The sequence below is a fragment of the Lissotriton vulgaris genome, chromosome 4_1 (assembly GCF_964263255.1).
Source record: "Lissotriton vulgaris chromosome 4_1, aLisVul1.2, whole genome shotgun sequence".
Taxonomy (NCBI): Eukaryota; Metazoa; Chordata; class Amphibia; order Caudata; family Salamandridae; genus Lissotriton; species Lissotriton vulgaris.
Window position 1 is genome coordinate 882024288 of NC_141691.1, and position 15293 is coordinate 882039580.

At 43.0% G+C, this 15293-nt stretch overlaps 1 protein-coding gene across 2 annotated transcripts in view; it reads right to left on the bottom strand.

The window, feature by feature from the left end:
• Positions 1 to 15293, bottom strand: part of CARMIL1 (capping protein regulator and myosin 1 linker 1) — a 994750-nt gene that overhangs the window by 387440 nt on the left and 592017 nt on the right. For both annotated transcript variants that reach the window (XM_086965173.1, XM_086965172.1), the window contains exon 16: positions 2995 to 3099. In XM_086965173.1, coding sequence (XP_086821299.1) covers positions 2995 to 3099 — 105 coding nt within the window. The remainder of the gene's footprint in view (positions 1 to 2994; positions 3100 to 15293) is intronic.

A 15293-nucleotide genomic window follows, 5' to 3' on the forward strand; every position in this document is an offset into this window, starting at 1 on the left:
CTCAATTTCTAGAAGACCGTAAAATCTTGTTGAGTGCAATATTTTTTATATCAAATGTGACTACCGTAAAAAACGACCTACGCCATGGTGTAACAGGAGAGGACCGACAGCTTTGTCAGCCGCTTAACAAAAATTAGTGTGCTGAATTGTAGCAGACATCGGGTGTGTGGAGAATGTTCAAAAACAATTCAATCCAGACTAAGTTTAAAGAAGTGTGGAATCGGGATGGGCATCGCCTGAGCAGCCTTATGGAGTGAAATTGATGCCCCTGGCAGTGAGGCGCCAATTACTGACTACAGTCAAGCCGTCAATACAACTTTGTAAAGTCTCTGTGGCAACCTGAATTTCTAACTAAAGATTTTTCCTTGCATCTCTTGGCAAATTGAAGCGTCAGGCACTTATAAGACGTTTCAACTACTCCTCTACACACAGGGCGGATGCACATCGTGCCACGTTTAAGATATCAACGATTGTCTAAGTTTGTTTCACTTGTCATTTCTCTCTTTAAATTTTTTCGTTTTTAAATGGAATATAACATTGTGTATAAATGTGTTTTTGTAAATGTGGTGTTCTGTAAATGGAAGGTTCCTTTCTAAGACATAAAAAAATATTTATTTCATTTGCTAATCTAAATAATTTAAAATAAGCTAAATAAAGCAATAAGAACCCTAGAATTGATGGTCTAGGGTATTCTCTCTAAAGTGTGCAAACTAGTCCTTCTGGACACACTCTTTTCTTTTGTAACAAAAATTAAAGGCAGCATATTGTCAGAGCTGTAGAATGATTCACCCATTCCCCATTCAACATCCTGCGTGATAGTTCAAAGTTGTACCTTCTGAAGATTTGAAATGTAATTGAATGTTCCACTATCATTCATTCAATCTGTATGCTCCAGGGGTTAATACAGGATCTCAATCAATATTTCTTTTAGTCCTTCTAACTCAAGGCTGAAATATGTATAAATAAAAGAGTAATGGCCGTTTCATATTAATGTGTCATAAAACGTTAGAAATGTCCTCATCTTTGTAATTGGTAACTTGAGGTGAAAGAAAGATATGCAGTTTTTTACTGTCATTTTGAGACTTTCCTTTTTCAGTTTTGCATGCATATTGCGATGATTTGCAATAATCTAGATTAAGTAAATTAATTGAATTATAACTCACTGAATGTAGCCAGCAAATTCTTACCAACTAAATGTCACAGCAGTCCCATCCCAACAATTACTTTCTTTTCCACAGGTTATCGTCATTTGGCTACATTGGTAAGGCTCATGATCAAATGAAACAAAAAAACTGAACATCCGTTCGCCCCGCGGCCACACTTGGTGATCCTGGTACAGGGACAATGTAATCTGGTCTCCCAACCCATACTTTTGACAGGATCCCTTTGTTGGTTAAACCCTTAAACACGTAGGGGCCAATTATGATTACGGTTTTTACGCATCCTCCAGGCCGGCGGAAGCCACCGCCGCCCGGAGGATGCGGAAAAACCGTTGCGGAGCCTCCAAAGACCCACCGCCATATTAGGATGGCTGGTGGGTCTTGAATTCTGTCCGACGCTTTTCTGCCGTGGTCGCATTACGACCGCGGCGGAAAAGCCCTAATATGGTGGCGGTGTCTAACAGACACCGCCAGCCGTAATAGGATGGTGAGAAAGACATGCTTTTTCGGGGCGGCTTTTCCGCCGTGGAAAAGCATACGGACTTTCACTACGGGGTCCGTTGCGGGCTCCCTGGGTGAAGGGGGGTTGGGGGTGCACATGGGGGGTACCTATGGTACCCCCCTGCATTTGCGTGCACAAAGCAGCAGGCACTGCGCGGTGCCTGCCGCTTTGTGCATGCAAATGCTAGGCATGCATTTATAGCCTTGCGGCGGGTGCAGCTTGAATATGCACCCGCCGCAATGTTAAAGATAGAGGATATGACCGCCACCCTGGAGGTTATATCCTAATCTGCTCGGAGGGAACGCCGCAGCCCCTGCGGATGTTCCCTCCTCCTCAGAGTTCGCGGACTGACTCAAGTCCGTCCGCGATCATAATCGGGCCCTACATCTTAATCCTGGTTTTTCCCAGTATAACTATAGGTTTGGGGTGCAGTAGCTGCACTTGGGGGTTGGGGGATACTAGCCTCCAAGATAAATATTGCCACTAGTCTACAGTAACAGAAATCTCCTTCATGTTTATTTTTTCGATGAAGGTAAATTCTCACAATAATTATATGGAAAGTGATCACAATAATGATCCTGAATATCAGAGCATGTTCAAGTTGAAAAGAGATCTTGATTATATCTGGTACACTTGATGTTTGAGTTACCCATGGTCGAGCAAGAACATGCAAAATTGAGGATGACAGCTAACCATGCAAAGAAAACGCCTACCCTCCACTTCTTCCACAAGGTATGTGTGGGACACCCAAATGTTCACGTTAGAACAACAGGCCTGTTTGATGCTATGTAGCCAGGAGTGGTGTGCTGCACGGTGGGGTGTACAAAAGTGATGAGTGTAATGCCTGAATTAATCTTAGTCACTAGTAATTACTCAGGGAGCATTCTCGTTCATCATTTGGGTTTTGCTCTGTGTACAGCTGCAGAAAGACCAAACCATATGCAAATCAGCCTTGTTTCTGCTCCAATAGGAACAGCTTTGGAGGCCAACTTTCCATCTCAGTCCAAGTACTAAGCATCGTGGCCACTACGGTACATATGTAGTCTCACCTATGATTCTTTTTGTTGCCTGTAGAGCAGCATGGATGACACTCATCAATAGCATTTTGCGATGTCTTCTCAGTTTCCAATTTTGCCACACATCTATTTTGGTCTCTGTGTGCAACCAGTCCTAAATGCAAATTATTTGTACGCTGCTTCAAATTCTAAATACTTCTAACAAATGAAATTTCTAACAGATGTACAGGGTAAAAGGTTATTTGGTTTGAAACTGCTTGAACAAATGTATCAGCAGAGTTTTTGAATGCCACAGAGGAAATATGAACAAACTTACTTTAAGGGCTCCGGGGGTAGTTTAGTGCCAGATAGGTTAATGTGCATCAATGCGAGGGAGCTGCTGAAAAACTGTTTGAAAGCTGGCGGAACTTCCTTTCCTTTTCTAGAAAGCAAGATACATAGGTAAACAATCATGAACACAGTCCTTTCAAATGAAAGTCATGTACGATCATCGAATACTTTTGATTTTATTATGTGTTTCACAATTGTTTGGTGGGTGTTAGGTTTCTAGAGGCAGGATTACATATACTATACCAAAAATACTTCATTCTCTGCTGAATTCAATTAATTCACACTATATTTAAAAGAAGCTATGCAAACAGTGGGGGGGGGGAACAACAACAAGTCCACATAGCAATAGCAGAAATATATGCTGCATCTAAAGCAGATCAAAACAATGTAATTGATGTGAATGCAACAGAAACTGAAGAAAGACATTATGAAAATGATAGAGCCGGGGTATCGCAACAGAGAACTTGTTATGATGTCAGCAAGACTACTCACCATAACGGAGAACAACGATGTATGCATGTTCTATAATATGCTTGTCTTATCTGTGTAAGCATTGATTTTCTGTTAATAAAAAGAGCACTATAATTTGAGCTTGTACTAACAATAGCTTGTGTTTACACTGTCCTCCATCTTGCCCCAACGTCACAGGATATCCTGTGATGACTTCAGTTGATTTGGTGTCTAAAAAAAAGTTGTGTACTTTTGCTTGAATAAGCAAACAAAATTCTCAGAGAAATGTCCTGGTTGCACTGAATCAAGGACGGGTCTGACTGTCCCAAGCTATGTTAACAATGCATCAGCTCAACTGTGCAGCTAGACTGTGATGATAGGTGACTCCTAATGTACCCTCATGTTAAAAACATTTTCAAATGTATTCAATAGTAAAATGTTACTTCTAAGATGTTCCCTATTGGTCTCCATCATGAGAATTATGTATCCCCATCGAATGTATAAACCGCTTTGTCTAAAGTTCTATATATGGTTGTGGATTCTGCTAGTAAACGAGAACACCTAATCCTTCTCTTGGAAGGCAAACCTATGTTGAATTTCATTTAGAACTGTATTGAGTTCTTTGCACTTATGGTTTATATGTTTTGCTGCTAAATTTGCTCATGGCATCTTTTCTGTATTTTGTCAATTAATACTTTTATAAAGCATTGGAAAGAGAACCTCTGTCTGTCACTCTTATGAGAACGTTTCAGCATCCTTCAATGAGCCTGTGTTATGTTCACACATATGCGTACACAGATTCAGGTAAAAGAAGAATTTATTCATTTTCTTTAGGAACAGCCAAATACGCACCTCCGTCTTTGCGCTTCCCCAACCGGCTCCAGAGCCATGGAACCAATCTACAATTCCATTCACGAGCTCGGGAGAAACCCAATATAACAGTCTTTTTAACTAAAACGACTGCTCCAGTTGGGGAGCACCAAAGTCTGTATAGGACTGCATAGTTCCTGGTCCTAGATGTTAGCGCAGCCTATGAGTTGGTATATGATCTAGATTTCTGCTCTGACTTCTGTCTATAACATGTAACACCTTACGAACAATCAGCTTGATGCATAGGCAATGTTGCCATTTTGAGCATTAAAGAGAGGGGTATTGATTGTTGGTTACTATTTGTTAAATAGTTGTAACGTGCTAATGAACAGCATTTTGAAAAAATATATATGCTGTTTTCAGACAGCACTAAAGGCCAAGAAACAGGTGACTGCTGTGCTGTAGAAAAACACACAAAAATTGAAAATAAAAAAAGGTGCAAAAAGAAAAGACAGAGGTCTTTGTACATTCAAGGAATCCTGCTCTGCAGTGCACACTTTTGTAGATAGTGTTGCAAGCAAGCAGAGAGATGCATGGTTCTTCGCTAAGGATGCACTCTACTCTCCGGCCCGGATATATAAAGTTTCTGTGGAACTTCCATGTCCCAATTTACCAATGATTATTTTGCATTTATCCATTAGGTATAAACAGCCTGACGTATTTCAAAAAAGCTCTGGAGCATCAAACATGGGGCAGATTAGATAAACAGACCCAACACATAAAAATATTTTAATCAGTTCTTTATTACTATCAAGGTATGCAAAACTCTCAAGAATCTAACCCCCAGATTCATCATGCTCCTCTTTTGCGAGTCCTTAATAGCGATTATTAAGGAATCGCTATTAAAGACTCGCAAAACGGGATGCATGTAGAAATCGCAAAATTTATAGCCAGGCCCATAGGAATGAATGGGGAGTCAATCCTTATTTGCGATTAGCAATTAGCGAATCGCAAATAAGGAAGCGATTTCAAGGGTGCCAGGGTGTCCAAAGGACACCCTGTAGCACCCCTGAAATGGTGATTTACACCGGTATTGCGCACACACATGTCCAAAGGACATGTGTGTGTGTAACATCCAACTTAGAAAAATGCACTAAAGTGCATTTTTCTAAGTTTTCGCTATTTACCACGAAGTCAGACTTCGCGGTAAATAGCGGCCACAAATTGCGAATTTGCAATTCTAAAACGGTTCATGAATTGCATTTAAGGAATCTCAAATAGAGATTCCTTAAATGCAATTCTTCGCAATTTAGCGATTTCAGATTTTGCGAATATTGCATTTGGGATGATGAATCCCAAATGCAATAAAAGCACTCGCAAAGGGCCAGATTCGCAGAATCTGGCCATTTGCGAGCCGATTTTACCTTCATGAATCTGGTCCTATGTCTGTTCTTTGCAACACACTCTTAACCAGTTACAGGAGACACCAAAATATCTCTCTTATGGTTAGTGTTTCCGCGATGGGCAATGTTGTTGGGCAAATGTAATCACACAGTGATGTTACAAGGGTACTATGAGCCCTTAGTTAGGCAAGGAAATAGCACCTGCATTTATTTATGATAATCTACCACATTGTGGCACCGTCTGTCTATTTTTAAGCAGACTTCATCAACATGTTCAATATACTCTAAAACACTTAAAAGCAGTGGGTCCAGGCCATATTTACAATGCTATGTAACTTGGGAAAGTCAAACACTTGTACAGTGTGATGTTTAAAATTTGGCATTGCCATAAGAGACATTGGGTAGCCAACAACGGCAGACTCCTCAGAAATATTTCGGGGCCTGGCACTTACAATATTACAAATTAAGCTCTGCGATAACAGGATTGGACCCCATTCCTAGATTCATGAGAAGTTGAAAAAAAATTTTTTACCAGAATTTCTCACAACATTCAGTTGTCTGCAGCCATGAAATTATTTGAGACTATTCATAAACTCGTTGCCTACAACAACAAGGAGCAATTTATGTTGCACAGATGAGCACAATCAGATCAGATCAGTGACATACATTTTCTGTATTGATCCTTTGATGGTTATGGGAATGTTATGCAAATTGGGTCATTTTGAACGTTGTCAGCGGATATTCTACCTCTACATGCAGATGGACCAGGTAAGAATAGGTTTAAGGCGGCGGGCGTTAGGACCAGACATCAAGACAGTGGTGGTTATCGTCCCACTGATTGCGGAGCAGTGTAAAAGGAAAAATATTATGATAATAACAGAAGTTATTGCAGCTAGGTTAGGGCGGGCGGGCTGGGCACCCGTGATGCCAGAGGGAGGAGGAGTGGTTGCTGCATCTTAAGTGCGAATGACGGTTTGGCCGGCTGACTTGGGCGGGCCACACAATCATGCGCACTTTGCATGTTTTCCATGGGCTGTAATGCACAGCCTAAGCACCGAACCACGGGGCTCAGACCAATCACGATGCTGTTGTCATGGAGACAGCAGAGTCATGATTGGCTTAGGGGAGCTTGGGTGCTGCCGGGAGCCAGCAGAACAGCAAGGTCGAAGAAGAGGCTGCAGCTGGTGACCACAGCAAGCAGGTAAGCCTTTTTTTTCTCCTAACCCCCCACCCCCTGCCACCACCCCTTGCCACTGTTACCTACAAGCCAACACTGCATCAAGATAGGCTAGAAAGAATCAAAGAGGTACTACCCGTTTATTGTAATGGCAGCACAGTCATTGCAGACAGAGGGCATCTTGCCTGTTGAGTTCAAGCTGGGCAGACAAGGTGCCTGAGTCACTCACTCAGTCACGCAGAGGAGACACTGGACCTCATTCGGAGTTTGGTGGATGTAGGGCATCCACCAGAAAACTGCGGATATCTCGTGAGTCCAATTTCAATTGTGCGGCTGTCATGAGGTCTAAATGGGGTGGCCAGACATCCAATGCTTTAAGAAAGATGCCCCTCATCCGTCATAACCGAAGCCAGGCCCTCAATCCCTTGTAAGGGTTGTGGTCAGTAAATGTGCTTTAGGAATACACACAGTCAAAGGAACAGTGGGATTGTTTTCTTGAAGGTGCAGGGTCCTTGGAATCAACACACAAAGGACATGAAAAGAGCTGTGAGTGAGGGGTACTGAGGCTAGTGTGATTTCCATCAACATGTTCTAACCATGTAGGAAAGTGGGACATAAACGTGAATGTCGTTTGATGAAGTTTCTTTCACTATTTTTGCAATTAAATTAAAAAACATTAACAATCATTAACATTTCCACAGACATTTTACGTTGTATTCCTGCACACATAGGAAAACACTTCTGCATATTTTCAGACGTGTTTCCAAAGAGCTGAACTTGCTCTAATTAGACGTGTGAGGGAGCATAGCCTCTTATGTTTATGCATTAATCATGCATTAGAATTGTGCCCTAAGCTGTGGCATAAATGCGGGGAACAGGATACCATGGCCCACTGATTCAATAGCATTAGTCTTAGAGAATCTGTCAGCTTATACAACAACCGTGCTTTTGGAAACATTACATTGTGAACATAAAACGGTACAATGGCAAGCAGTCCGGCAGGGTCAGTGGAACCCGGCAATTTTGTTGCTGTGGGTTTTTTCACATAATTATTAATTTGCTATATTTGCCACATAATCCATCATCTGCTGCATCATTTGCAAATGTTAACAAAAAAAACGGTCGCTCAAATGGATCAAAAGTTACTTAAAAAGGCCGATACCTGCTGCGCAGTGCAAACGTTGACTTACTGCTGAACTTGGGTGAAAACCTGATACAAGTGAGGTGAACACGTTGCCCATTCAGAGTTAACAGGTGTAAAAATGACAAAAAGGTGAAGTAATACTACCACAAAATGTGTTGTATCATGCCACGTAATTTGCATTTTCTTGACACAGTTAACCTTGCCGCACAATCTGGTCTTGCATAATTCCCGTAGTCCTGCTGTATGTAGCGTGCAACAATGAAGCACATGCACACGCGGTTGTAGAGACAAGACTATGTGCATGGTCACTGGCTGAAACAAGGACACTATGTTTTTATTAGGTGTTCCAACGCCGGGGTTAGTCTAATATCACGGCTGCTTAGTTTTCATTCCACTACATGCCTTTTTACCACCATTATGCATTTTCTGTCTCTTTTTTTAAGAAAATATTTTGATTGGTTTTTCTTACGTTTACAATGTATGACAAGTAACATGTAGTATGCATCGCGTTAGTACATACAGGGGCCACAGCCCAGTGGCATAGCTGCTGAATGCACAGTGTACTCGTAGGGCACATAGACTTGAACGTCCCTGTATCTCTACAGTCTCACATATAAAATAAAACATATATTCGTCGGCGCTTTGTGCTAGGGGTAACCGTCGGTCTGTTCGGAGTGATGAGCGGCCCCCTGTCCAGCAGTCTACTCTGACAGAAGGAGATAGAGGGGGGTGGGGGCTGGGGGCTGGGAGAGGGGGGGGGGGGTTAGCGAAAAGTCCAGGGGGGGGGGGGGGGGTCCTGCTCCTTTATTTGAAGTTGACAGGTTTTTTTATCCCAGTTTTCTCCCTTTGTCACTGTTTTCTTATCTTTCACCTTTTTTTTCATTTTCTGCCTTTCTATCTCTTGCGCGGAGTCAAACTCTGAAAAAATAACAAAACTGAAAAATACTGTTTCCAAAAATATAAACAAAAAGTAGGTCCCATCACCAAAAATGTCATAACTGCAATATATGCATTTCCACAATTCCAAGAAGAACCGTAATCTGCAAGTAACACATCACACAATTTACAAAGCGCACTGGCAAGTGCATTTTACTAATTTCATTCAAGGCGACAGCACGCTTTGCATCTTGAGCTACATTAGCCTGGACATTCGGCCTGTCCTGGGTGCAGTGCTTAATTTGTGCCAGTGCTTCCCGGTGCTTAGCACCGGCACTTTTATCTCAGGGCCGGGTCTACTCTCTAGACGAGCCCACATGCAAATGAGCGATAATTGCGCATTCTCTCGCATCACTGTAGTTGCAACCGTTTCAGTCTCTCCCCATCCCTGTGAAGAGCTGATATCAAACATCAATGCATGCGTGCGGTGCGCATGCATTGATGTTAGAAAAACAGGTCATCACAGGGGTGGGGAGAGACTGGAATGGTGGAGCGCGCGTAAAGTATTTCAAATCTGCTGCCCGCCTAATTTGAGCTACACACCTCACAATACAGCCAGAAACCGAAACTGCAACTGACTGGGGCCTCGGCTGGGTCTCGACGTAGGGCATGTCACAACCCATTATCACAGGACAGAAGCAATCCGCGAGTCAACATGAAGCTAGCCTCCTCTGCCGCCGATTAATTTAAACTAAGAAGGCTCTACCGAAATCCAGGTAAGAAATGAATGCCTTTGACCAGCATTATATTTGTCTACAATCCAAACACTGAAATGTACGATCCTGCTAAATAATGGTTTATAGCGTGGTGCCCGTGGCTGCAGCTCTTCCTGCACTGCTGCTGTCGTTTAACGTTTGCAGCGAAATCTTTTTTTTAAGTTAGAAGCCAGCAGCAGTGGCGGAAGAACTGAAGCCGTGGGCCCCACACGATAAAACATTATTTTGCATAATGAGCAATTTGAATCCTTTTTAGACAAATATGAACACTTTAAAATGACTGTGACTAATCCCTGCCTCCCAACCCATTCTGATCGCTTTGGGGGCCTGTAATACTATGCATTTTCACACTTCTAAGAGTGTGATGGTTAGTAGCTGTGTTTCTACGGTCATTGGCAGGTGGGAGGGGCACTGTGTGGTGCAACCTGCAGTGGTCTCCTAACGGGAGCCCCGGCACTTATTTTTTTTACAAATTAAGCACTGCCTGGGTGCCTCTGTGCACGCTGGATTAAGGCACTCTTAAGTATGACTATATTGCATGCACCCCAGGGAGAGGGTTGCAGGCATTTTGCACAGGTGGAAAAATAGGGTACATCCGTGTTGAGGCTGCTTGTCCAATTCAGAATAGAGCTAATAAAATATGTCTCAGATCATATCACAAACCATAATTTTTGCATTACAAATGTTATTGGCATATTAGATAGACATAGCCATGTCACTTAACAGGATCTGGAGTGACACGTCTCATTCGAGGTTTTCAAACGCTGCAACCAAATCCCAATGCCCCCACAGGATATTCATGCATGGCCCAAAAAAGAAAAAAACACAACCTGCACTCCGCATTAACTTTCCTTCCTCCCTCTTACCCACAACACACTCCACTCAGGTGTGTTTTTTAAATATTTTGTTGTCAGTGATCCTGAAGGTATTGAGATCCTCTCCCGCCATCTACCATATTGTCCCTGCCCGGGTGCTTCCACTCAGTGATTAGTTTAGTCCCATGACCAGCAGGAGATCATACCTTGGTACAGAGCGAGTCATTGACAGAGACATAAGGTGCTGATGTAGGGGGCCCAGATATCTCGATTTTTTGTGTATTGTCCAACAGGTTATATGTCATTATCTCAAGGGCCATCGTGTGGCACAGGTTTCAGATCACTAACTATGCTGGTGGTGCAGTTTGCTTCTTCCAATATACCGCATTCCTCCTTTTGGCTACCCATAGGAGGTGTCCCAGTAGTGCCTTCTCTCTGTCCCCTTTATCAAACGTGCCACCACCCTCCCCCCCCCAATGTCCACTAGCAATAGCAAACAGGAAAAGGGCAGGGTCCCTGGCAACTGTGACCCCCACTATGGAGTGGCTATGTGGCTCAGGTTTTCTTTCCCAAAAAATCAGTATCCATCAAATGTGAAGAAATGCGCGTTTGTCTGTACCACAGCGGACAACTGTCCGATGCATCTGCATTCACAGGCTTTTAAAATTCTTCTGCCTAGCTTGCACAGCGAGGCCCACATTTTCTGTCCATATTCTTTAGTCAGGTTTTGTTCAGACGCCCTGATAGGCCCATTGCGCCCCGTCTATCTTGTCCATCTAAATGTTGTACAATATTCCTATAAGCCCTTTGATAGTTTCATAGGTGCCCCGTAATTTTTCAAACTGGGTGAGATTTCTAGTCGCCTCCAACAGAATTTCTGGTTGCATACCCCATTGGCGCATTTGCACATATTGTAGACTTCCTGCTTCGGATAGTTGAAATTCTTGTTTACTATCAGTGAATGACATTATATTGCCCTTGTTAAAAGTGTCTCTGATCGTGAGGCACATTCCTTTTCTCCAATTTTGAAACCTCCCTATATCTAGATCTGGAATGAAGCTAGGGTTAGAGTGTATATGGTGACACTGGTGTGGAAAGGCCCTACAACAGAGATATGGCGTCCCATAATTCCAGTGAAGTTTTAGTTACTTCAGAGAGATACAGAACTCTGGATCTGTGTGTTCTTAAGTATCCATGGGAGATCCCATACGTTTAGGCCCGGTCCATAAACAACCAATATTTCTCGGATTTGCACGTGGACCACTCTAACAGTATATGGAGGTGGGCCGCATGGTTGTATTTGGAGAGGTCTGGTAGAATTAGGCATCCCTTTTCCAGCGAAGCCATCAGATGGTTTTTGTCAAGTCTCACTTTTTCACCTCCCCAGACATGCAACCCCTTTTTTCCATAGGAATGGTTTGAAACAAATATAACAATCTTGGGAGCATATTAATTTTCACCACATTGATCCTCCCCAACAATGAGTTGTATTGTCCCTTCCATAAAGACAGGTCATCTACAATTTGTGCCTTTAAAATAAGCCAATTGGATTAAGTCCAGGTGTTCACCGATTTGGTGATTTGGATGCCCTAGTATGTTATTGCCCGTGTACGCTGGATCACTTGTTTCACCCATTCCATTGGGCAACTTTCTCTCAGGTGTTTCACTCATTCCGTAGGAAGAGACAGATTAAGTATTTCGGATTTGTGAGTATTTATCTTAAACCCCGAAATCATTTTGAAGTCTTGCAGACATCTTTGGACCACCGCAAGTGAGGTCTCAGGTTTTGTTAGGGTCAGTAGGATATGATCTATGAACAAGCTAATTTATCTCTTCTCCACCAAAAGTCACTCTCTTTATCTCTGGGTGTGTTCTAAATCTGATCAATAGCGGCTCTATCGCGATGACAAAGAGGAGAAGAGAAAACGGAATCCCGCTGGAGTGAGAATTTATCAGACATCCTACCAATGAATCGGATGCAAACCTCTGGTTGCACATAGTTCCCCAAAGTCTAGCGCTTAAATGTGGGCCCCAGGTTTGGTCTGATGAGAATTGCTCGGCGGTAGGCACAGCTCACCCCATTTAATGCTTTCTCTGCATCCAGGGATGCTAGAATGGCCGGTATCAGGTGTTTACTACATTTTTCTACCATATATGTGTGGCTTTCCTCACAATATTTGTGGCTTGTCTATCTCTGACAGGATTTCGCTTAACCGTTCAGCTAGGATTTTGGTGACGATCTTCACATTAGTGTTTACTAGTGCTAGGGGTATGTATGATTTACATTCTGTTATTGGTTTACCCGGTTTAGGGATTACTATCTCTGCCATTTCACTATTCACTATTCCTGTTTCCTGAAATGTATTGTAGAAGGATGTTAGGGGTTTTAATAACAGGACCAAGAATTCTTTATAGAAGGCACCTGTCAGTCTGTCAGGACCTGGCACCTTGTGAGGTTTAATGGACTTCGTTGCATTTAATACACCTTGGGAAGCAATAGGCTCCTTCAGGAAGTCTTTCCTCCCTGGAGTACTTGTGGCAACATGAATGTATCTAACTATGAGGTAATCTCTTCCAGGTTTTATCCTACTACCGAGTAGATTGCCTTATAGAAGTTTAGGAAGACCTCTTGTGTACCTTGCTCGTCACTTACTTCTTGTCACCCCAATGTGTGCAGTGAAGGAATGTATTCCTTCATCCGTGGTGCCTGGAGTTTACTGGCCAGCAATTTATATGTTTTGTTTCTCTTTTCATAAAATGTCTACTTCAGCCTTAGTAGTGTTATCTCTGCCTTTTCAGTTCTTAGGACCATAATTTTCCCTTGCGATTTAATATGTTTTCTCCTCTTTTGCCTCATTGGAACCATTCAGATCAGAGTTCAAAGAGCTGATGCATGCAGTGCCACAAGGGTCAGCCCTAAGCCCTAAGCCCTATTCTATTCAATGTGTATCTACGCCCCCTTTGGGCTGTCATTCATAAACTATGTAGATGACACCCAGTTAATCATATCCCTGGATAATGATGACCTGAACCAGCTGAATAAGCTCGATGTCTGCCTTACAGAATTGGAAAACTGGCACAGTAACAACATTCTAAAATGTAATGGAGGCAAAACATAATTCCTGTGCTGCTCCCCCAACAAAGTTCCTGCCAACTCCCAGATAATGTTTGGCCATGAACAAACGCTGCGGATCCGAGTACGGTTAAATCAGTGTGAAATCTAGGAGGGCAGATAAATACGAAACTCTCCATGGAATCTCAAGTTAATAAAACAGTGGCTACTTGTCACGGTCGGGTGAGAAACCTGAAGAAAATCATCCCCATGCTCCCATAGCCAGCTAGAAACCACATGCTACTCGGTCCCATCCTTAGGGTAAGCATGGTGGAGAACCTCCTCCCCACTTTTCTTCTAGTGCACAGATGTATGACACTATTTGCTGCACTCCTAGCCACTCACAAATAGCGTTTTGTACATGAGGTTGAGCGCCATTCCTCATTTTGTTATGAATGTTTCACCATACATTTTTCATGTTTTTCTTTCAGGCTTTACATTCCGAGGCCATTTCGCGGTGAAGTGTGTTCCTTCCCACCCCACACAGTGGATACCCTCTCACCACAGTTTGGTAAGAGTTGAGCCAGCAATATCTCTCACTTAGGTCCTGATGAATGCCGCGGACCCTACTGGGCCACCAGGTAGAAACAGGTCGACCCTTTGACATCGGTGGGGGGACAATTACATCCCCAACACACAGAATAGGGTTTTTGAAATACCATATAGATGCCAGCAATATTAAACTTAATTTGACATCTGTAATGGCTTTTTAACTCACTTTTTTCTGTAAGGGCCCCACTTACTTTAGAAATGCATCCCTGTCATCAGGTGTATACCCGTCCTCTATCAAACCAAGTTTTTAGAGGGCGAGGACTGGTCTAAGATGAAGCATGAAACCAGGTGGTGTGTGAGACCAGTCCTTCAATTTTTGTGAGATGCCTGCACTCACAAATTAGGAAATATTTGCACCTAGATCCCCCTCACTGGGAGCAGCTCCATTGTGTTTATATAGTAGTTTTCAGCTTTGCATCAGATTTGCCTGGCTGCCTTCCAAAAATTCAAGCCTGGATCCTCGATGCGTTGTAACCAGCTCTACTTGAATGGTGAGATCAAGGTTCTATGCCCTGTAAGGCCTTCCACTTTTTGGTAATTGCCTTTCGGGCCTTCTTCTATCTACACGCCTTAAAACACTTGCTCCATCTCTTCAATTCCTTACAGGGTGCAAATTGGGAGTACTTTTATTTCAGCATTCCTGGATTATTGTAATGGAGTTTATCTGGATCGCCTCAATGTGCTGTGCATATACTTCACCTGCTCCAAAATTGGGCTGCTAGGCTAGTTTTGTGATGTTTACATCTACTCTGCCCTGGCCTCTCTGCACTGGCTTTTTGTCAGTAGGGGCATAGCTTGGTCAGTGAGATTTGGCAGGTGGAGTCAATGTTAAACTTCACAACCAAAAAAAACCACAGTGGGCTGCAGGATGGAGGTGTGAGATGACCAAGGTTTGGGAGGGCTGTTTCCAAGAGGAACAAGGCCAGGCCAGTACTGATCTGCTTTAGGTAGGCCTCTGTCTAGAGTGGCAGAGCGGGTGACAAGCTATGGGTTGGAATGCTACCCCAAGCAATTGCCATTGGTTAAACTATTGGTAAGCATTCATCTCATCAACTTTACGGTGTTTGATTGCCAGTAGCATGCCTAGAAACCTAACAATGGCGCAGCTTTCCAAGCCTGCTACCGCCAATGTTTGTTAATTCCAAAAAGTAGTACTTTCGCCCCCATTCA